General features: G+C 42.7%; 1 protein-coding gene across 4 annotated transcripts in view; it reads left to right on the top strand.

Annotated features, from left to right (window-relative positions):
• The window catches only part of STARD13 (StAR related lipid transfer domain containing 13), a 218720-nt gene that overhangs the window by 82337 nt on the left and 111885 nt on the right, over positions 1 to 24498 (top strand). For 2 of the 4 annotated variants that reach the window (XM_083437014.1, XM_083437013.1), the window contains exon 1: positions 31 to 471. The exons of the other annotated variants lie outside the window; for them this stretch is intronic. In XM_083437014.1, coding sequence (XP_083293140.1) covers positions 348 to 471 — 124 coding nt within the window. In that variant the 5' untranslated portion in view covers positions 31 to 347. Of the gene's footprint in view, positions 1 to 30; positions 472 to 24498 lie in introns of those variants that run through there. 4 annotated transcript variants of the gene reach the window in all.

The raw sequence follows: 24498 nt of genomic DNA, 5'->3' as shown, positions 1-24498 counted from the left end.
AGGCGGCGAGCGGAGAGTTCAGCTCACCCCTCCGGGGGCGGAGGGAGGAGAAGGCGAAGCGCAGGGGGGAAGCAGCCCAGGAGCCCAGCGCCTCCGCACAACCGCTCGCACGGCGCGCCAGCGGGACTCGTGCGCTCCGGGCAGCCACGCCGGCGGCGGCAGGAAAAAGAAGCAGCAGCCGCGACCAGGCCCGGGAGAAGCCCCACAGGGAAGGCGGCGGCGGCTGGGCCCCCGCGGGGCTTTGCTCATGCCGCGGCTCCGCATGTGGCTGTGCGTCTCCGGGACGCGGTTTCGGGGCGCGCGCGGTGCCCCCGGAGGCGGCGTTATGCCCCGCGGACGCCGCTAGGATGAGCTGCAAGCGGCCGGCGGCCAAGCCCCAGCTGCGGAGGTCCTTCAGCGAGCAGCTACGGGACTCGACGGCCAAAGCCTGGGATTTACTCTGGAAGAACGTCCGCGAGAGGCGCCTGGCAGGTCAGTCCGGCGCGCGTCCGCCCTTGCAAGCCCGGGCACCTCAAGGGAAAAAGAGGTGCAATGCGCTCCGGAGACCCCCTCAGACAGACAGCCCGCCTGCTCTGCGCTTGCCACGATGCCAGGCGGCGGCAGCGGCAACAACCCCACACTTGCTCGACTTCCGAGCGAGCGCGCCAAGTTTTGCTCTCTCTCTCTGTCTCTTTGAACACCGTTCGGGCTTTTTTTGGTTTTTTGTTTTTGCATTTCCCGCCTCTGCGCTCCGAATGATAAGCTCGCCTTGGCCAGGTTCCTTTCTGCCTTCTATCTGCAGGAGAACAATTCAGAAGAGACACTTTTCCAATGAAGGTTCTGCAGATAGAAAGCAGAAGAAACCTTTCCAAAAAATAAAAAAAGAGGAGGCTTTTCATTGGACTCACCCTCCCGCATCTCTCTGGGGACTTGGGTTTGTACATCAAAACTCTGTTGGTGCAGATGTAAGTTTAGTTAGGACCAGGATGTGTTATACAGTACTGTACCGAGGTATTGTCAAGGCTGGGATGAAATAGCAGCTTCTTTGGGGGGGAGGGGTGTATGTGTGTGTGTGTGTGTGTACCATTATAGAAGAACAGATTGTCAGTGTTTTAGGTTATTATTATTATCCATGCTACTGGGGGGGGGGGGCATTTGTTTTTTTCTGATTCTTGGACCGGTTCCTCCCTGAACATCATGCTGTGCCTTGAGATCTGTGCGCTGTGCGTGACTTTGTAATGTGCCACAAGGACCTTGTACGTCAAGAGGGCTGCACGCTGCGCATCGGAGCTCTGTGCAATAAAGTGGATTGGTGCTTTGTGCCAGAATCTCGGTGTGTTAAAAATAGGTCTCAATGGGAGCACAGACCGGCATGGACCAATTTTCTGATTCTGGACAGTTTGGTGCAGTTGTGGTCCATTCTTGCCTGCATTTCTCTGAAGCATGTGCTAGGGTTTGGATGCGCCACACAACTATTTCTGCATCCCATGCAGCACAATCCCTAAGCAGGCTTAGTTAGATGCACTCCCCCACTGAGTCCAATTAGACTTTTATTCCTCTCTAGTAAGGCGGTGTACGGGCTCCCATTTGTACTCTGCATCCAGCATGTTCCCACTGCTGGTTGGGGAAGCAATGTTTGTATGGCATTAGCATCAATCCAAATCTATTCTGTTCTTATGAAATCCTGCATGTTGATGTGCTTCCCCCCAGCAAACCACTTTCGATCTGAATTGAGAATAAGAATGACCTAGCTGTATAATGTGTACGCAGCCTAATTGTACTTGAGAATTTCATCCTGGCTGCGCTTCCAATTGGTGTGCGCACTGAAGTGGATTAACTTAACTTCCTGATAAGCGAGACATCGCGATCTATGACTTTAAGTACTTACGTGTCTAAAGCAGAATTCATTTGTCTTTCTCCATATATATGGTTGTGTGAAAGGTGTACAACAGGAACTTCCAGCTTTCCCCTCAGCTTCCCTTTTCCCCTTGAGGTCAAGGCTCTATGTGATCCACTCCATCCCAGCCCCTCCATTCCCCTGAGGCCGTGCAACCACTTCTCTCCTTGCAGGACACTCTGACTATACTGCAAGACTCTTGCGAAGTCTCTCCACCCACACTCCAGCCTTCATCTCTATGCTGCATTTAGTTAGAAGGTTTCTTGACCTTCACTCTGCCCAGGGTGTTCAGCTGTATACCCTGACCAGAATGTCTGTATACCGAGTACAGGATGTGCCGTAGTTGCACATGCATGCTCACACATGGTCGCTGTAGCACATTGTGGAATGTGTTTGTTCAGGAGCAATCTCTGTGTGGCCACAGTAGCTAGGTGTAAATTCCTACAAGAGAGCTTCTTTATATACAGTATCTGTGAAACGTGCAGCTGGCCCTTTCCAGTGTGTTTTCCTAAGCTATTTTTAAATACGTTGCTTTGGTTCACAATCGTGCGTCCCCAGGGCAGCTCTCTAGCGGTCCCTACCCCTCACCCCAGCCTGCAGCTGAAGTGCTTTTCCTGCCTTCTCCAGTGTTGTGAGCTTCTATCTTTACCATCTTCTCAATTATTGATCTCCCATTTCATTTCAGATTAGCAAACCAGGCAGTAGGGAAAGGAGCTGCTCCTGAAAAGCACCTCCTGTGACCACAGAGGAGCAAGGAATGTTTGCCCCCCTCCCTGCCGTGTTTAGCTGGTTGCAATGTTTGGCTGGCAGAAGTGCTAAGATGCTCTCAGCTCGCTGTGTTCCTACCTGGAACTTTTGGCAAGCTTGTGCGGCACTTTCTGCACTCAACCAAAAGCATGTGAAGCACACAGGGAGGATATAAACGCCTTCTGTTTCTCTGCCGCTGCCACCGGCACTGCTGCCCTGCCTCAGAGATTCCCACTTTGTGTTGAGGAATGTCCAAGTAGCTCTGGTACATGAGTGATCTTCTGTGATGTAAACATTCAGGAACAAGGGGAAGCAGTGGTCAGGCGTGGGGTAAGAGATCAAAGTGCTTCCTGAGTCTTGGGGCCCACATATTGTCTTTACAACCTCTTTCTGTGGGGGGGGGGGGGACAAAAAAAACCCCAGCCAAAGTGAGCCCTTTCCATGATGACCAGAGTAGAGATAGTCTTCAGATATTGTTGGATTCCAGTTCTACCCGGCATAGCCAATGATCTTGGACAATGGGAGTTGTGGTCCAGCAACACGTGTAGTGCCACAGGTTTCCCACCCCTTCTTAGAGAACCTAATGGTCTATAGAAAGATGGAGCTAGAATTTCACTTTCTGCTCTGTTTATGTATCAAAAGTAAGGGTTTTCTAAAGTGAGCATTCTTTGTGAGTACATGAAATGTACTTCTTCCTGTCCTGTTTTGTGTGTGGCATCATTGCGCCAGGAGGCAGTAACAAGAAAACACATTATTTATCTACCATGTGTACACACAGAATCAGAGCCAAACAGGGATGGGTGAGTTGTATTCTCTACCATTTGAGCTGATGGGCTTTTAGTTTTCATGGTTCAGTTTTCCATAGTCCTGTGTTGTGTATGAACATAGCCCATGCCTCCTCCTTTTGTCTTTCTTGTCCCTAGGAAAAAGATGAGTAAGAGCTGCCAAGAAAACAAATCTCTATAGACTTACCTTTTTGGCATGGATGCTGCTTTCATGTGGGCACGTCTCATGCTGCAACAGCCTCTTTTGAAACAGGAAACCATTTGGGTGGGTGGATGGCATGTTTGCTATGCATGCCACTGTCTACTCAGATACTTTTGCTTGGGAAGTAAAGGCAACATTCATCTGTTTCATGAGGCATGGCCATGTGTGAGTACCGATCACGGCACTCTAACAGTATAAGAATTGTAAACTATAAATCAGAGGGGTGGTCAGATGTTTTCTTGATTACAAAATGGCAGTGGGGAACCTATGGCCCTCCAGATGTTGTTGAACTTCAACTCTCCCATCACCACCAGACAGCATGGGCAATGGCCAGGTAGTTCAGCCACATCTGGAGGACCATAAGGTTTTCCACCCATCTTAGAGAGCATCAGTATGAGAGATTTGGAAACATCCTTGATCTCAGGAGGCATTTTATACTTTTCAGAGAATGGGTAGGAGTTTTGTCAGGAGATTTACACATATCATTTTAGGCTAAATGTAAACATTATCTTCTGCATTGTCCTCAGTAGTTATATCTGTGGCTATATATCTGTAATTGTTGGACTTTGCATGGCAGCTTGTGGTCATGTTCCAAGTTCAAACTCTGTAAAGTTAAAATGCCAAGTCAGCTCTTATTACATGTAGCAACAACCTTGTGCCCGATCTACTGTATAATAACCAAATAATTATCTACAAACTGACACATGATGTGCACACATATCATTTGGGAGAACATTTTATGATTTCTCATAAGAATGTCAGTTTAAAACCCCTTTCAAGAAGGAGGAAAACCTCACTAACTTTTGTAAACAAATGGTGAAAAATCTTGTTTTAGACACTAAATACTCCTCACTTCATATGTGATTGGGACAGACAACTGAGTTTAAACAAGAAGTCTGCCTCTATTGTGTGTAGTTGCAGCCTATGGAAGTTGAGACTCCCAGGGAGTTGCACTGTTGAGCCAGTTTGAAGCAAGTCAGAAACTAAGAAGCCCCCGAAGGAAAAGTGAAAGGTTTGTTTGCTCTCCAAGAGCCTCTTATTTCAGCTGCATTATGGTAGCAGCTGTCTGTAGTTCCAAAGTATGCTGACATAGTGGGAGCCTGTGGAAGCCACCAGTAAACATAGGGAACAATTTACAGTCTTCATTGCACTTGACAGTTTCCTGTTACTTATTCTTAATCAGAACAGCCATATCTCTTTTGGTATATAATGCAACAACAACAAAATTAAAGTGCATGCCAGCTGCCATTTCCTGTGAAGCAAATTTCCTTGACTAACTACTATTCGGCTGCAGGCAAGTCCTTGAATGAATTCTAGATTAATAATGATTAAGTAAGGGTTTTTGGCTAAGGGGGTTGAAGTACTGAAGTCCTAAACTTATAAACTTCTGCTCCTTGGGGACGCAGAGTGGGATAAAAAACCTAATAAATAATAATGAAACACTATAATGTAAACTTCTCTCTCTACCAATAGGCTGGTGATCTTGTAGGACAGCTGATGCTTATCTGCTTAACCAGGCAATCCTATATATGTCCATTCAGAAGTAAGTCTAAAGGCATTCAGTGTGACTTATTCCCAGCTAAATGTGTATAGGATTGCAGCCTGAAATGATTAATTTGACAAGATAGCAAAATTGTGCAGGCAAGATGGGGGAAAAGAGTGCAAAATATATTCTGTCGTACCTAAGTGACTTTTCAGCTTTTTGCCTTTGTGTTTTATGTCCAGCTTAATTTGTGTGCTTTAGTCACGGCCTCTACAAATGCAGCCCAAAGCCTTGTATCCTCTACTTCATTCTAACATTTCTTAATTAAAAAAAAAAAGCATGGTCTAAATATATTATTGTGTTCTGGAATGCTATCAGCTGCTCATCCTTCATACTTGTATGTTGAACAGTTGCCCAACATTTAATTATTTATTTTTTTTAAAAAAAGCTTGATCTGTTATTCTCACCAAATCCTTGAGTGATAGTCAAATCACCAGCTCTTCACTGCAGACTTGAATTTGGCAATGCAATCCCATACCAATCTACTGTTAAGATGACTTAAAGAAGTGTCTTCTTTCTGTCTGGCTTTCCTCTCTCTTGCTTTTGAATATTTTCCAATATATTTTTACTATAAAAAGAATGAGTGGAATTCAGCATAGCGCTAAGGAGATCATTCCATCAGCACAGTCATGTCTCGCTTGCCCAAGAGAACCATCTCCTCTCTCCTCCCCCCTATTCTAGGAGTTCTCTCAACCCTCCAGAATGAATCTGTGAGAGGTGGGGAGGAACACCCCATTGTGCCAGTGAGAGTCCTTGCACTGGCTTCTGCTAGTGGAATAGGGTAGATGAATCTGGAATAGGGTCGTTGACTCAAGCAAATAAACCATTATCTAAACTTCAAAGAGAACACCTGAAGTGGGAAAGATGAGGAGTAGCAATCAAGACCTATCAATTTTGGGTGGGTGGATGCTATCTGTTCACAACTCAGGACCACAATGCCCCAAGGACCTCCTCTTTTCATATAAACCATCCCAGACTGTGTGTTCATCACCTGAGGCCCTTCTTTGCATTTATCCACGTGAGATCCGGAGGGTGGCAACAAAAGAATGGGCCTTTTCTGCAGTGGCTCCCTCTCTGTGGAATGTTCTCCCTAGGGAGGTGCAGCTGGTGTCTACATTACATATCTTTAAAGGTAAAGGGACCCCTGACCATTAGGTCCAGTCGTGGCCAACTCTGGGGCTGCGGCGCTCATCTCACTTTATTGGGCGAGGGCGCCAACATACAGCTTCCGGGTCATGCGGCCAGCATGACTAAGCCACTTCTGGCGAACCAGAGCAGCACACGGAAACGCCGTTTACCTTCCCGCCGGAGCGGTACCCATTTATCTACTTGCGCTTTGATGTGCTTTTGAACTGCTAGGTTGGCAGGAACAGGGACTGAGCAACAGGAGCTCACCCCGTCACAGGGATTTAGGCACCAGGCAAAAAACATTTCTGTTTAACCAGGCCTCCTTTTAAATGTGTTTGTGGGAGAGGGGTTTATTGTTTCGTCCTTTTTTGTTTTAATTTTCCCTTGTATTTTTATCTTGTGAACTGCCCTGAGATCTTTCGATGAAGTGTCTCCACAACATTTACACCTCACATCAGGTCTTGGACTTCACTTAAGATTAAGTCCAGGGTTACTGCCCCCCTGGTCCGTTTCACGACCAACTTTTCTAGAGCATAGTCATTTAGGACATCTAGAAAAGTTATCTCTTTGTCACCGTGACTGGAACATGCTTGCATCTCATATTTGTTTGAGAGTTATTGAACTCACTCGCTACTAGAACACTTCCTCCTTTGGGTGTTTCCTTGATTTCATTCTCTGGCTCAAGATCATCCTGTGCAGTTTGCTCACGTGGATGAGAGTATATCCCCAGTACTAAATTACTCTTGGGGCCTGGAGGAATCTTTTGGAATGTCTAGTTTGCTGGACTCGTATTCTCTTCAATGTACAGAGCAACAGTACTGTACCTCCAGGAAATGCTTTCTACGATACGATACGATATGATAATCTTTATTGTCATTGTCCCATACAGAACGATGAAATTGAAAATCTACATCAGACATTCAGAAACCAACAAGCATGCTATCCCAGCTATCCCAGCCTGGTTAGCCCCCTAAAAACTCTGGTATCCCATAATTAAATACAATATACTCCCATAGAGACTACCTTACACTGTGTATAAAACCAAAATCGCATTTGAAAAAAACTGTTTCTCAGGCGGCTAGTCCTAGTCTTTATAACCCTGTACCCTGGACCATAAAGAAGGCTGATCGCCGAAGAATTGATGCTTTTGAATTATGGTGCTGGAGGAGACCCTTGAGAGTCCCATGGACTGCAAGAAGATCAAACCTATCCATTCTTAAGGAAAAAAGTGCTCACTGGAAGGACAGATCCTGAAGCTGAGGCTCCAATATTTTGAGAAGGGAAGACTCCCTGGAAAAGACCCTGATGTTGGGAAAGATGGCGGGTACAAGGAGAAGGGGACGACAGAGGACGAGATAGTTGGACAGTGTTCTTGAAGCTACCAGCATGAGTTTGACCAAACTGCGGGAGGCAGTGGAAGACAGGAGTGCCTGGCGTGCTCTGGTCCACAGGGTCACGAAGAGTCAGAGACGACTAAACAACAACAACCTTCTTTCAGAAGGCAAAAGCTGAAAGTGTGCACTATTCTGCACTATCTCTGCAGCTTTCTTATGGCACCTGAAAGCATAGATTTCCTGTCCTTCCTGTAAAGTTTGTATTCGAAGATAACTGTGTCCCACTGGTTATCCATTTCATCAGGTTTCCATTCTGCCCACTATATTTATGCTCTCCTCTAAAAGCACTGTAGCGTGCCTATCTTGGCTCAGAGACTTTTAGCATATAAAAACCTATACAAAGTGTCTCTCTCCAAAGGCCATTGGCATGTGTGTCTTACCCTACGGTGCTTTGGAGGGGTCTTCCATGTTCAGAAACCAAGAGACGTTAATAATTTTATCAGCAGAGTGCTGCATAGACAATAGGGGAAAGAAGAGACTGGGAGGAGATCTGATAGCCGTTTCCAACTATCTCAAAAGCTGTCAAATGGAAGATGGAGCAAGCTTGTTTTCTCCTGCTCTGGAGGGTTGGACTTAAACCAATGGCTTCAAGTTACAAGAAAGGAGATGCCAACACATCAGGAAAAACTTTTAGACAATAAGAGCTGTTCAACAGTGGAACTGTCTCCCTTTGGGGGGTTGTGGACTCTCCTTCCTTGAAGGTTCTTAAGCAGAGGTTGAATGGTCATCTGTCATGCTTTAGCTGAGATTCCTGCATTGCTGGGGGTTGGACCAGATCATACAATTCTATGATTTCAGGTAAACACAATCAAATATAGAAATATAGAATTATATTTCTATATTTCTATAGAAATATAGAAATATAAATAAGTCTAGCTAGGCTTTGAAAACCCATCTTGGGCATCAGCTACAGTTAAGAACAGAAGCTATTTTCTCAATAAAACCTCATACTTTGGATTGGATGCTACTTTTAATTGATTGGAATGTGATTTTATCTATAATCAGACGCTCCCAAATTTTATTAGGCTGGTTTCTGATAAAGACAAAACTGGCATTGAAAAGCAGTGAAGCACTGGAACAAAACATGTATTATGAATTGCTGTGACATCAGTGCGCTAGGAAGTCAGTTGGGCTCTATTTGGTATGAGTGTGATTAGGTTACAAGAGATCTTCTGAATTCCACCCAGACCAGGTTTTTAAACCACCTAATCAGGAATGTGACTATCTTTGTGGAACAGACTCTTTTTTGTGTTCCAGCCTCTAAGATACTCTTGCTTGGGCAAAGGAACCTCCTGTGGTTATCCTGATCACGTTCGTTGCTTTTGAAATGGTGTTAACACTGTTCATATTTGCTATTCCTAGAGTACAGAGGTGGGGTGTTTAAAACAGTTTCTGATTGGTATGGCATGACATACAGTTGATTTCTACTGCTATGACAAGACTGTCAATGAATTGTGAGACAGCATTCTTCTAAATAGAATATTTAATGAATTAGAATAATAGCATTCATAAAGGAGTTATAAGACCAATAGATTTCCATTGGCATTTCCAACTAGTAAGACGCTATTCCAATAGGAATGAATATAATATATATAATATAATATAATTTATTATTTATACCCCGCCCATGTGGCTGGGTTTTCCCAGCCACTCTGGGCAGCTTCCAAGAGAATTTTAAAATACAATAGTTTTATAACTCAACTGAAAAATCTTACATAGAGCTAACGTACATTAGTTTGCAAGAAATATAATCAGTAGAGTTTATATATACATTTAGTGCAATGCATTCATGACAAATTGACTGTGTTACATGTATTTGCTTTGATTTCAACTAATAGGAACACTATTATTTTGATATCTGTTTCATAACTAAGCTTTTTCTGTCAATTCAGATAACCCAGTATTAATTAAACAATCCACATATAAACTGAATATTTCACAGTAGAGCCCATTTTTTAAAAAGGATGTGGAAACTCTGTGTACCCAAAACATGCTATTTATCATCATGAACTTTGTGTATATCCCCTCCTACATACCACAGTCAATTACAGCCACATGTTTCCAAGAAGCAAAGCAAGGATATTATGATCTGTTTTCCTCTTGGTTGGCTGGGGAATTAGAAGGGCTACTAGTTCTGATTAACTTCAATGGTTATTTTAATGTGTGAAATCATTGTCTCAGCAATGGAAAAAAAGAGACCCTCTTTGTCAAAGAGAAGTCTTCTGAAAGAGTCTCATTATATAATCTCTGGTACTTCTGGGAAGAAAAAGATTACTTATCATTAGTCCTTTCATGCGGACAGCCAGAGAATTTCTGTGGGAGGTTCGGTCCTATAAGAATTGTGGTGATCGCAAAAAGGTCAGTGATTAATAACATGCCACGGATACTTACATACATGACGTGACAAGCTCTTGCTAAAAGGAATTGAACCCACTTCTCATATCTACATTCCAGCAAAGATACTGAGAAACAGAGGAGGGTTCCAAAGAAGTTAAGGAGGAGCCGAATGCATTAAAATGAGGAACAGTGTATGTGTGAACTGGGCAGTGCAGAGTGAAGGGTACTAGACCTTTAAAGCTCATTCTAAGCACCTTCTTCCCCTCAAAGAATTCTGGGCACTGTAGTTTATCCCTCATAGACTTAAAATTCCCAGCAACCCCTTAACAGTACCCAGAATTCTTTGAGGAAGGAGGTGTGCTTCAAATGTGCTGTAAAGGTATAGCCTGTATGCAGGAAGTGCCAGGACTCTGACAGGATGCTGGAGTTGCCCTACCTCATTCCCAAAGCTGGGCAGGCATCACTCCTCCCTCCCTAAGCTGGACAGAAGTTTCCCAGGCTTTGAGAAGGAGGTGCCAGGGTGTCATGTGAGACTAGCCTAGTCCCCCTGGTGCAGGCATATTCAAACTCGGCCCTCCAGATGTTTTGAGACTACAGTTCCTATCATCCCTGACCACTGGTCCTCTTAGCTAGGGATGATGGGAGTTGTAGTCCCAAAACATCTGGAGGGCTGAGTTTGCCTATGCCTGCCCTAGTCCAATGACAGCACACCACTGGTTCAAATTTCCACTCATCCATTAAGCTCATTGGGTGATCTTGGGCTAGTTACCAACCCCTTAGTGTAACTCTCAGCCAAACCCAGGGTTATTGTGAAGATACGGAAAGAAGGAGTACAGTGGTACTGGGTTACAGATGCTTCAGGTTACAGATGCTTCAGGTTACAGACTCCGCTAACCCAGAAATAGTACCTCGGGTTAAGAACTTTGCTTCATGATGAGAACAGAAATTGCGCGGTGGCGGCGCAGCGGGAGCAGGACGCCCCATTAGCTAAAGTGGTACCTAAGGTTAAGAACAGTTTCACGTTAAGAACGGACCTCCAGAACGAATTAAGTTCTTAACCTGAGATACCACCGTACTGAGATTGTCACCTTGAGCCCATTGGAGGAAAGGTGAGATACAAATTTAATAACAAAAGAAAAGAAAAATGTCACTAGGAATTGATGGTTGACTTAAATTGCAGATCTAGATACATTAACTTGGAAGCCTTATTGATTGTAATAGAAATTATTTCCAAGCAAGTGCGCTTGGGATCTCAGGTTATTATTATTTTTAGGAGCAAAAATGAAAGCATATATAGAATTATTATCTCAGATATGCTTTCCTTGACATCTGGAAGCTAAATATAAGGTGGTGGGAATGTGTAGTAGTGCAAAAGGGATTGTGGTTGTCTGGTTTTGAACAATACTCATGATGTTTTTCATACCAAAATTTCTTACTAATTATATTGAATGTAGCATATGTTACTATATTTTCAGTCCAGGATACATATACACACTGTTCACATTTGTTCTCCTATCTCAAACATACTTTCCTTATTCAGAATAGTTATTTTTGCTTGCATTTGACTTCTAAACTACAAAACAATTGCTCCTTACAACATGTTCTGGAGATGTTTACTTACCCAAAATAAGCAGCTCACACCTTTAGGTCTAATATTGGCACAGAAGAAACTGTCTTATTCAGACAGACTATTTTTCCATTTAGGCCAGTATTGTCTACTCTGACTGGCAGAATCTTTCCAGGGTCTCATACAGAGATCATTTCCATCATCTGCTATCTTAAAAACTAACCAACCTTGAAACAACAGGGGTTGAATTTGAAAATATTTATAGTATTTGCTAGATCACTGAATTGTGACCCATGCCTCATGTGTTTCAGCCTCTTGCCCAAAGATTTCAGTCTAAATACAGTGGTGTTGTGTTTGTGCTTAGCTTAACTACTTTTTTCTACTTGTCTATACAGTATTTTATGTTTCCTATATTTAAAGCTATTGGAGATTTGGGTGCAACTCAGCTTGCAAAAGAGTAGGGGTCTTGCATGAGTTAGATAGAGTTGTTGTTGTTGTTTAGTCGTTTAGTCGTGTCCGACTCTTAATGACCCCATGGACCAGAGCACGCCAGGCACTTCTGTCTTCCACTGCCTCTCGCAGTTTGGTCAAACTCATGCTGGTAGCTTCGAGAACACTATCCAACCATCTCATCCTCTGTCATCCCCTTCTCCTTGTGCCCTCCATCTTTCCCAACATCAGGGTCTTTTCCAGGGAGTCTTCTCTTCTCATGAGGTGGCCAAAGTATTGGAGCCTCAGCTTCAGGATGTGTCCTTCCAGTGAGCACTCAGGGTTGATTTCCTTAAGAATGGATAGGTTTGATCTTCTTGCAGTCCATGGGACTCTCAAGAGTCTCCTCCAGCACCAGAATTAAAAAGCATCAATTCTTCAACGATCAGCCTTCTTTATGGTCCAGCTCTCACTTCCATACATCACTACTGGGAAAACCATAGCTTTTACTATATGGACCTTTGTTGGCAAGGTGATGTCTCTACTTTTTAAGATGCTGTCTAGGTTTGTCATTGCTTTTCTCCCAAGAAGCAGGCATCTTTTAATTTCCATGAAGGGGAAGATAGAGTTAGGAACCTCCAAATTCCCAGAGCATCCTTGTATCTTCAACCTCTATATTTTGTGTATGTTAGACTGATATTCTCAGTTCAAACTCTGTTTTACAACTATCCTCTTTGCTTATGTGGTGACAAGCAGATATTGTGTGTGTTTCCATGTTTACACTATGTGGACAGGCTTAGCTCAGAAGCTAAACTATGGTTTCACAGGAAACATTGTCCACATGTTTGGGATTATAACAAGGCTCAGGGCTAACTATGGTTGAGTCTGCACTGTGCCTAGAGCACTGTAAAGTATGGTGTGTAAATTAAATCTCTTTGCTAGATCTTCCATTGTGCTCCATGCATTTTCCCAACAGATTATCCATTCATGTTACCACCTTGTTCTTATGACTGGTGTACCACATAATTTCCTTGCAATCTGGATTGCTGTGAGGAATTCAGAGTATTGGGGAAGTTCAGTGAGCTATTGTGAGCTATTCTAAAAAAGGTTTCTGTCATGCCACATAATTAAACCAATTCTAGAATTATATGGTTTGGAGCAAGGCAAAAGCATCTATTTTGGATATTGGGAAGGTCACAGCTGGGAATGTGCCAGTTAATAGATTCAAACAGATGGATGCTGACAGGTCTGCGAACTGTTCACAAACCTTCTTTAACAAACATCTTGCAGCCCTCACTTCCCAGTTATGTTCTCTAATTCAAGTTTGGAGCTGCCTATATCAAAATGCAAGATGTGAGGTTGCAACTTTAGAAAAACGTCCCTTGGGTGATGGAGAGTGTCATTCAAACCACAAGAAGAAATGCCCAGAAAGGTCCATTAATCAGCCTTGCTTTGTACTGTCTGTGTTGGTGTGTGTGAATGGCTACAGAGATGAGACTTCAGATGTTATGAACTGAGTCTTTTCAGCAGCTGTTTTCTCTCTTCTTTTTCCCCTCTGGCATTTAAAATAATCTCCGTCTGTAGAAATCCCTGCCCAAGTGACAGAGAGACAACATGTCCCCAGAACAGCTTCCTCTGTCTGTGCATGGGAGCAGAAACGGAACAAGAAAGTACAAGAAACAGAAGGTGTTAGGAGAGTTTTGGGGGGAAACATAAACCAGCAATGACAAGGAAATTGGTTTTTTGGTGGCAGAATTCATGTCTTAAACTATCCTCTTATCTCCATCCTGCTGCCCATGCAGAAACAATAATAATACACAAAAAAACTCTCATCCTCTTGTGGTAGGAGCTTTTTGCTCCTTTTGTCTGTATTGGGGTAGCCAAGGCAGTGCTCTTTGTATGTTCTGGGCTCCTAAAAGGCTTACAATTCGGGCTGACTGCCAGCTCTGAACACTGTATTTTTATATATTGCAAGTGGGAGATCTGAAGCGTGAGAAATGGGGAAAGTATTTATTGTTATGTACTGATGTTCTCACCCTGGGCCAGCAGGGGGTTACTGTAGATAGTTTTCACTCAGGTCCACATCAGTTATTTTAGGCGGGAAACCCTGGGTGGTTGTTGTTACAATGTTGACAGCCGGCTGCCTATAAAAGGAGGCCGGCTGAGCTGTTTGCTGTTCAGTCTGTCCAGCTTACAATAAAGAGCTGCTCCGGAGAAATCACTGTGTCGTCTGATATGTTCGCCCACAACTTAACATTTATCAGTAATGTTTTTGTGTGTGTTTGCTTCTTACTTACTAGCCCATTACTTGTTTTCTTTTTTATTTCCACAATTATTTGTATACCGCTTAACTGCAGTTGCATTCCCTCAACCACTTACATGTAGAAAGTATGGAACCTACAAGAAGAGCATGCTGTGGAGTTTGGTCTTGTAGCTGTTGACTGACAACTTTGAGGGCCAGTAGATGACTCCTTATTTATAATTTTAGCTTTAGAGCCTTCTGTATGGAGCCTGAAAGCTTCGAGTTTCCCTTCTGATTGGCCTTTTCGGGGACAAAAAAGTGGGGAAACCCAATTTCGAATCAGACTCAGACAGCATGGCCAATAGTCAGAGATGATGGTAGTTGTAGTCCATCTGCATTTCAAGGGCTGCAGATTCCACATCCCTGGATTAGAGGATATACCAGGGGTAGGCAACCTAAGGCCCGGGGGCCGGATGCGGCCCAGTCACCTTCTCAATTTGGCCCACGGACTGTCCAGGAATCAGTGTATTTTTACATGTGTAGAATGTGTGCTTTTATTTAAAATGCATCCTTGGGTTATTTGTGGGGCATGGGAATTTGTTCATTAAAGGTAAAGGGACCCCTGACCATTAGGTCCAGTCGTGACCGACTCTGGGATTGCGGCGCTCATCTCGCTTTATTGGCCGAGGGAGCCGGCGTACAGCTTCCGGGTCATGTGGCCAGCATAACTAAGCCTCTTCTGGCGAACCAGAGCAGCACACGGAAACGCCGTTTACCTTCCCGCCGGAGCGGTACCTATTTATCTACTTGCACTTTGACGTGGGATTCGAACCGCCGACCTTCTCATCGGCAAGTCCTAGGCTCTGTGGTTTAACCCACAGCGCTACCCGCGTCCCTAATTTGTTCAATACCCCCCCCCCCCAAAATATAGTCCGGCCCACCACATGGTCTGATGGATGGTGGACCGGCCCACGGCTGAAAAAGGTTGCTGACCCCTGGATATACTGTCAAATGATCTAACTGGACTTTTTTTATTTTCTTTGGTTATACATTCAGATTCTCAGGTTCTATTCCTCCTCAAATTAGATAAACTTAGCATAGTAAAGTTTAGAAGGCGGAAAAAACTGATTTAAATAGAAAACAAACGAAATAATGGATCTGTGGTTGGTAAAGGGCTTAAGCAAAGCTCACTCTGGAACAACAACTTGGCTTTTATGCACGTACATGAAGTAAATACCTTCAAACGACAGAGTGCTGCTGCTGTAGGGGCAGAGCAAATGTTATCAAGCTAAGAAGTATGCGCTAATCCTTCTGTTGTAGTGTTTCATGGAAGCTAACAAATTCAGAGGGATTATTAAATGACTGGAACAAATTCCCGGCTAGGACAGATTTGAACATCTACATTTGGATTCTAGGTCACTGCAGTAAACTATAATGAAGAGATCCCACTCATAGCAGCTTCTTCTAAAGACTTAGACCCTTGGAGTAATGTTTTCCAGTGGCAGAAAGCCAGAGCAATACTTTCTTTTTTGTACAAAGAATACTTCAGTTGAATGTCCTAATATTATGTTCTTAGGATAAATCAGCCGGCAAATGAGCAAAACAAGAGAGTCATCTGACACAGAATAAACTTCCATCAATGCATGCTTTTCTGTTTTGGGAAAATGGAAATATTTAGTTTCTGTAAATGATACAAAGATGTTGCCTCTCAGATGTTCACATATTCAGTTTTTACCATTTACACTGTACACTTGATACAACACCATATTTATTTTATCATGCAGATTAGTTCTCTGAACTATTTTTGTCATTAGCCATATGTACATAGCATTATTATTTTTTTTTTTTTTAAAGGCAGATTATATGGGAGGCTGTTTCTCTATCTTGAATAATCTTATGGGCCTGGATGCTTGCATGCTATATGTAAATTCTTACAGAATGAAACCAGGTCATAACTTTGCCTGTGGCAAATAGCAGTTGCCTTCTGAGGAGCAGATGAGTGGCAAACTGCAATTATATTGGCACCTTTCACCTGTCTGCCATCCTTTATCTTCTCATATACTGCTAAAGCATCTCAGAGACCCAGGTGCCTGTTCAGAGCTTTTGAAGCTGGCACTGTCAGTGTGGATTGTGCTGACAGCATACATCTCTTAGCTATGCAAAAACGAAGTGGCTTGGGCTTCTCAGTTTGCACTAAACTAAATCAGGTTCATCATCTTATCTCAGACTTTGGATGGTCAACTTTGTAGTTACCCATCTTTCTGCAGGGGCAAAGAGATTCCATTCACTGTGTTGATTCAATGAAATTTGGATTTTGAGGCAGTGTGCTTTGACTGAAGCTCTGTGATGTGTACATTTGGTCCACATGGAAATGTTGGCTGTTTTCTATCTTCCAACACAGTTTCAGCTTTTGAGCATCATTTTGTGGCTTCACTTCTCCCCCTCCCGCCTCTTTTTTTTCGGCTTTCTGGTGTTTTCCATTTGTGCCTCCCCATCTTTTTCTCTTGCTCATTTGCTCATCCACTTACTCTGCCCTTAATCCTGTGACCCCTTAAGAACCTAAAGTGAAACATCTGTTTGGCTAGAAGCAGTAACTGGCAGCAACCCCCTATTGCTGCATCACTTCAAATATGACATCTTCAACTGTCAGCAGTCAAGTCAATGCCAAGAGGCGTTCAGTTCTCATTATTACTTGATCACATAAAAATCAATCAGTGGGTAACCATAGAAAGTCCAGAAGTGGTCTATGTCTTTCTCCTCCATTGTTATATGAGCACAGGGTTGTCCAGCAGAGCTGTTTTAAATAGTGTGGGGTTTGTTACATTTGATCCCTCTGGTGAAAATAATGACTGTCGCGTCTCCTCCTGATTTGCAGAACACTTTTGCTGGCAAAATAGCTTGTATCCTTGATATGAATGGGATGGCCGTTCTAAAATGCGCTGTTATTTAGTCTTGTTATAAAAACTGAAATAAAAACATTTATTTAAACACATCTGTTGCATCCCAGTTGGACTGTGGTGCTTCTTCACACAGAGAATCTGTAAATGAGTTATCTTCAGCCTCTGTTTCTCACAATTGCTATGAATGGGATTCTTGGAACCATGTGGGTAATTAACCACCAGGATAATAGTGGCTTGTTTGGGGTAGGGTTGGCTGATGACATAATATTCATTATAAATGCATCTTTGAAGGAAGGACTGCTCATGGTCTCTTTTAGGCATGTTGCAGTGAAGAAATCTACATAAAATGGCTATGGAGAAGCAAGAACTATAGCTACCTGAATTTTTTACTGCCAGGTGAAATCTATGAATCACAGTAGTTTTGTGGAGAGGATAGGTGCCTAGAAATTTCATGCAATTTTTTCTATATCATACCTACAAAAGAAACCTCTTGCAGTGACTGTATCCTGTGCTCACATAGAAATACATCTTATTGAACTTAATGGAACTAGTGGGATATGTGTAGGATTGTGGAACCAAGTGGGACTTAATTCTGAGTAATCATGCATATGATTGCTGTGCAATTTAATTGTATGGCCTTATTAGAAGGTCAGTGTTTACACAAACATTATACTCTCTCTCTCTCTCTCTCTCTCTCTCTCTCTCTCTCCCCCCCCCCCACACACACAGTTGAGAGAGAGAAGAATATTACTTGCTTGGATATAATGTTGATCTTCAGGCTGTGTGATAGGAAGCCATTGTCACTGCTGTCATTCCTTCTCCCTGAGCCTATAAACAGCACTTCTTTGTGCCAAACTGACATGTCAGCATAAGGTCCATTAATGCTTTTAATATCAAAAGAAATATTTTATAGCATCGTTATCCCCTTAAACCTACAGTTCTTAAAATGCAGGCAGATAATCCCCCTGATGTTCAAAATGGAGGGGGGAAGCGGATACATCATTCTGCTGAGCTGAGGATTGTGTGTGGGTGTCTTTGAGCTTTACTTCTACATGTAAAAATCCGCTTGCACAGGAGTATTCTTTTTTACAAGAAATTGTCAGACAGTTTATATACAGCAGCTGTCTTGCCTCTAAAACACGTCAGTATCTCTCTGGATTTCAAAGTTTGGTTTTTTGAAAGAGTTTGATCGTGCTGTTTCTTTCCACCTCTTTCTTGGATTGAAATCCTTTATAAAGCCTCTCGCTCACCATTAAAATCCGGGTCTGGGTGGGAAAAGGAAGAAACATCTTTATTTCGCTGTGAAAAATAGAAAGCTCCATTCCTTTTGTAGCTTTTCCTGCTGTTCTTTTCCCAAGAGATACCTAGAATAATAAAATCATACAATTTTAGAGTTGGACCAGGACCTTGGGAGATCATGTAGGCCAACTAAGTGCAGGAATATTGCAGAAATTCAGCAGCCATAACAGATTGTTATCCAGCCTCTGCTTATATCCCTCCAGTGAAGGAGGTAGCCCACTGCTTCCTGATGCCATAGAGCTGGTGCACCACAGTGTTGGGGAACCTTTGGCCCTCCAGATGTTGCTGAACTACAACTCCCATCATCCCTGGTCACTGGCCATGCTTGCTGGGGTTTATATATTCCCTGCTTCTTCCTCCTGTAACAAACTCCTATATGCGCTCTAGGTTGCAGCTAAGAAATATTCCTTAGTCCTTCTGTCTTGTACTACTTTCCACTGGAGCCGCCATCCTGCTCCATTTGTATACTGCTTGCACCACACTGTTCTTTTGTAATGCCTTGCAGACCTAGTATGGCTACTTCACTCTTCCCCAGTTTTGGGAGACTTCCAGCATTCACCACTCACAGAAGTCTGACTTCAACGTTCTTCTTGAACAATGCCATTGCACTAAACTGCATTAGCGTTACTTCACAAAGACAATTTTGTGAGCACCAGCCTAAACATGGAGTAGGAATTCCTTTAGAGTTTTATTGTAACAAGATGCTTTAATGTTGTGGGTTGTAATTTATTTCATGGGAGAGGTCAGAACAAGCCATCTGAGTTGCCACCTTCCATCACAGGAGTTTGTTGTGGCTTCTTTAGAAGAGCTATTGCACTTCGCACCCTATGAAAGAACATCATAAAGAGAAACACTGACGCAGTAAAGTCTGAAATGATTCAGTCTGTGGTCCACTCCCAAAGTTAGGAACCGAACAGAGGTCTGTCAGCTATCACCAGACTCAGGAGCCTTCTTAAATGTGCACAGTAAATAGATGAGAAGTAATTTTAGCATTTCATTGAAGCCTTTGATGCTATCAGTGTTTTAAGCAGAAGTCCAACTACATAAAACTGTGAATACGCTCTGAGGCATTAATTAACTCTGTAATATAATCATGACAACTAATGTAGCATCTTCCATGCAATAGATATGTAGCCTAAGGTGCTTTGTAGAAATAGGTAGATTCCAGTAAATTAAAAAAATAACACTTCTGTAATGAGTTGGTATTTGCAAGGTGTAACGTGCATCAAACAATTGCTGCCTTTCCTGTCTAGTCATATTGTTTTGGTACTAATGTCTTATAAATAATAATACAATGATTGCTTGATCCTGCTGCTAGTTTTATAGCATGGGACATATTAGTACAATGTGTGAAATGTTTTGATATAACTGGCACATTTGAAGAAAAGTCATCTAACCATTTAAACTTCCATATGAACACTAAATTGGGTTGTCCTATACCCACTTATCTAGGAGTATTATTATATTTCTATCTTGCCTTTTCTCCAAAAAGCTCAGAATAGCATGCATGATTTTCTCTGCTTCCCACTTTTTCCTTGTGAGGTAGGTTAAGCTGAGGGAAAAGTGACCATCTGGCCCATGATCACCAAGTCACTTTCAGAGTTGAGTGGGTCTCTCAGGTTCCAGTCCAATATTAACCAGTGCCACACACTGGGTTATTGCTCACTAGGACTTACATCTGAGTTAACATGTGTACTTTGGTGCTATGAGATGCTTCCCTGAGCAATAATGGCCTTTATGTATGCAGAAACAGTTGCATGCGTCTCTGCTAAACCACACACAACATTTGATGCATGCATACAAGTGCCTAAATCTCATAGGGAGGAAGCATAGTGTCAACTTTTCCCTTTTCTTGTGAGGAATCCTATTTGGAATAAGGGAATTTCCCTTTTAAAAAGGGAAATGTTGACAGCTATGGGAGGAAGTGAACACCATGCTAAGATGAATGTCCCATTAGCACCAACATTTCAGCTTGCCAGATGGAACGATCCCCCTCTCCCGTCCCTGTATGCTGTTCTGGGGATTCTCCCCGTCCCTAAGCCAATTTAGGGGGCAAGGGGGCACACGGGAAGAGCGGGGGAAGCCCTATTGCTCAAGCAGAAGTCCTTGTTCAGGGTTTCTGTTCTCGGGATTCGTTAGGTGAATCCCATCCATACTATTTCCATCTCATAAGTGGTCATGGGGAGATCATGTGAATCAAGTTTTTGGTTCCACTTGGTTTTCATAAAACCATCGGGCAGAAAGGCAACTGGAGATCATTCTAATCTAATGTGGCGGCCCTTTTGTATCAAATAAGCGCCTCGTTTTTTCTTTTTATGGTAAACTCCCTTTGAAACTATAAATATAGTGAGTAAAATTATTAAAGTAAGCAATGACTTTGCCCCGACCCTGTGTCCCGCATTAACCCCAAGATTGCAAGAAAAGAGCTGTGCCATGACAGCATCCTATTCCAAATAAACCTTGTCTTGGTGCCTCTCAAGATAACTTAGCATCCTCCATCCCAGTTTTCCACTGGTGCCACGGACTTGAACCACCACTAGAGGGACAGAGCTGTTCTGATACCTGCTAAACAGAAGGGGCTGTTCTTAGCCTTGTCTTCTCTCTAGAGCAGGCATGTCCAACTCCCAAGAGACTGTGATCTACTCCCAGTATGAAAAAACTGGCCATGATCTACCCATTGTCATTGGAGGGAGGAGGAGCGCGCGTTGGGTGGGTGGATTGCCCAGAGTTGTTGGGGGAGCTTTTTGGGAGGAGGATTGCACAGAGTAACTTATTGTACATGATAAGGATACCAGGATCAGCCAGGGATCTACCAGTAGATCGCGATCTACTGATTGGACATACCTGCTCTTGAGAGTGTGGGAACTTTCACCAAGCAGTGGAATAGGGCAGCATAGGATTACACTGCTATTTAGAAGAAAACCTACTTAAAATCAGTGAGAATTAATATGTTCAGAACTTGGCGGCACTTCCATTTTCAGGAAATAAACATTTTCATTGTTTGTTGAAAATATTTCTAGCCTGTGTTTTACAAATGCCCTTTCCATTGCCAAAAAGGAGGTTGGTGAAAGTTCTGCCTCTCAGTTCCCTTCTTCTACTCTTAGTGCATCCTTTGGTTTCTGGAAGGAGAGCAGGGATGCTGTTCCCAAGCCTTAAAATCTTGATTTAAGTAGTTCTGTGAACCTAGGAGGAACATCCTTCTTAAGTAGTGGGCGAACATATCAGATGACACAGCGATTCTTCCAAAGCAGCTCTTTATTTGTAAGCTGGAACAGAACTGAAATGAGGAGCTCAGTCAGCCTGCTTATATAGAGCTCCAGAACAATCGTAACTGTTGCAACTTTCTAAAACTATCCAATCACTGAACGTCACTTTCGATCCTTCATTTGCATACAAACTATCCAATCACTGAACGTCACTTTCGATCCTTCATTTGCATAACTATAGATATCCCCCTGTTGGCCCAGGGTGAGAACTTCAGTACATAACAATCCTGGTACTGGCAATAAGTACTAGTGTCACTCAGTATCCAAATCACAGCACAGCTGCTTGACAGCTTCATGAAACAAACACCATCCTTCTTCGCCTGTCATGAAGAAGCCGAACGTAAGATGTAAATGTTAAAGTTTCAACTCTATATTCATTTCAAGTATTATTATTATTGATTATTATAGAATATAATAATTTCAATAAATTCATCAATTTATTGGTCTAGAACTGGGTAGCCGCATGTGGCCCTCAAGAGGTTTTTTTGTGTGGCCCTTGGCAACATTTGATGCACCCTTGTAGCCCTCCTGCTGCCTTCCCACGGCCAGGAAAGTGAGGCACTGGGCTTTGGGAAGGAGGCATGAAGGCTCTGACAGGGTCCTAGAGTCCTCCAGAGTACTTTCCCAGCTTTGGGAAGAAAGTGGGACAGCACCATGGTGTTCTTCTCTCTGCTCTTCCCAGAGGTCATTATTCTGAAGCTCTACGGCTCTGTGGCAAATTTATATCCTATAAGTGGGTTCCATGTAGTCTTTAGGTGGAGAAGGGTTGCAGCTCAGCAGTAGATTATCTGCTTTGCATCCAGAAGGTCCCTGTCTCAATCCCTGTGAGTGCTCCTGCTGCAAGGCCCATTTCCACCTGTCCTAGAGGGTGAGGCCCAGACTCACCCTGAACAGCCAAAAGAGGCTCCTGGATGGCCAGAGGGACATTGCTGAAACAACTCTTGGGTTGGGGCAACCAGCTAAAATGTTTTAAAATGTTTTAAATGGTTTTAATTTTGGTTCCTCTGCTTTGTTTTTGTTGGATTGGGGTTGGCGGTTATTTTAATTTGGTTGTAACTGCAAAATGATGATGATGATGATGATCATATAAAAAAATAAAAAAAATGTCCAGTAGCACCTTAGAGACAAACTAAGTTTGTTCTTGGTATAAGCTTTTGTGTGCATGCACACTTCTTGTATCTGAAGAAGTGTGCATGCACTGTTGGCTTTTTGCAGATTAGTTGGGCAGCAGAAGGCGTGCTGGGGAGGCCACACATTCAAGAAACGCAAAAGTAACTTTTGCTTGGTTTAATAACAAATAACAAAAACTCCTTTTACACTAAATTACACTATATCAGTAAGTGTGACCCATCCACCAGGGTACTGAGAGAGCTACAGGCTGCTCTTTATATACTATACCCAACAGCTTAATTAACATAACTTAACAGCACCTGCTATACTGCTTCAAAGCTGTAAAACTAGGTCATGTTATTTGCTCTGGCCCTTAAAGACATACACATCTTGGGAAACAATAATGAAACCTAAACTTTAAAGAAACCATTCAACATGCACATGAAAGCTTATACTAAGAACAAACTTAGTTGGTCTCTAAGGTGTTACTGGACAAATATATATATATATCGACTGTGTCAGACCAACACGGCTACCTACCTGAATGATGATTATTAGTTTCTGTTGATTTATTGGTTTATTTATAGACCATATAATATGTTGTATTTTTAAAATGTTTGATGTTTTATTATGCTTTCATTTATTCTGTAAGCCACCCAGAGTGGCTGGGGAAACCCAGCCAGATGGGTGGAATATAAATAATAAAATTATCATGATCATCATTATTATTATTGGGGCTGGGAGACAAGCCTGTCAGAAATCCTAAAGAGAAGCTGCTAATCCAGCATAGACAGTACTGAGCTAAATGAACCAATGGCCTGGCTGAGTATAAGGCAGTTTCCTGTTTTCCTGTGTGTATATATTTTGCTTTTTTAAGAATAGCCACACACTGAAAATTTCTCATACAAATGAAAACATTACATCAGAGTCCTCTGCAGAATAAAGTAAACATTGTGTTTTATAAAACTAAATGGATGATTGCTTAGTCCAGTGGGCTTCGACTGGTGATCTGAGACCCAGGCAACACTACCACCATATAAATATATGATTTTTAAAAATTAAGAAATGGCTCCTCAAATGCATGTTAGGTTAAAGGGTGCTATATCAGGCTGTCAGTATTTTGTGGGAGGGAGCACACAATGGGAAATTTAGGTTTGCAAAATTAAAGTGGATCAAATGCTTTGCACCTTAGTGCACCAAAACCTCCTTTAAAAAGATGCACCCTTTTGTGATTAGGAAAGCGATGGGAAAAAATACACTGAGAAGTATGAAATGAAGAAATTGTTAATGGGAAAATGTGCAAGCAAATCAGAACGATTAAAGCTGGCTCCATGTTAGTCTTCTGCAAGGATATCAGGATAAATGCTCAATAAATAGATCTTCCTGGCTTAGCATGAAAAGACAGTGGACAAACTCAAAACTGGCGACATGAGTACACATTGTTGGGATGCTAGATAACTCTTTACAGTGGGTCCATTTCAGTACTGAAAATCTCTCTCTTTTTTTAAAGAATTCAAATGTGCAAAGGCTTCCTGGACTATTTAGATTCAATTGGATGACAAGACCAAATTCTTGAGGGCTTTTGTACTCATAGTAACCAGAAGCATCTTTCTTGTAAGACAAAGCCCCGCATGAGTCATTGCAGGAGTGATTGGGGGTGGAGGGAGAATCAC

Source organism: Podarcis tiliguerta (genome assembly GCF_965153285.1).
Source record: "Podarcis tiliguerta genome assembly, chromosome: 4".
Classification (NCBI taxonomy): domain Eukaryota; kingdom Metazoa; phylum Chordata; class Lepidosauria; order Squamata; family Lacertidae; genus Podarcis; species Podarcis tiliguerta.
The sequence above is the reverse complement of the archived record's forward strand: the minus strand, read 5'-3'. Positions and strand labels throughout refer to the sequence as shown.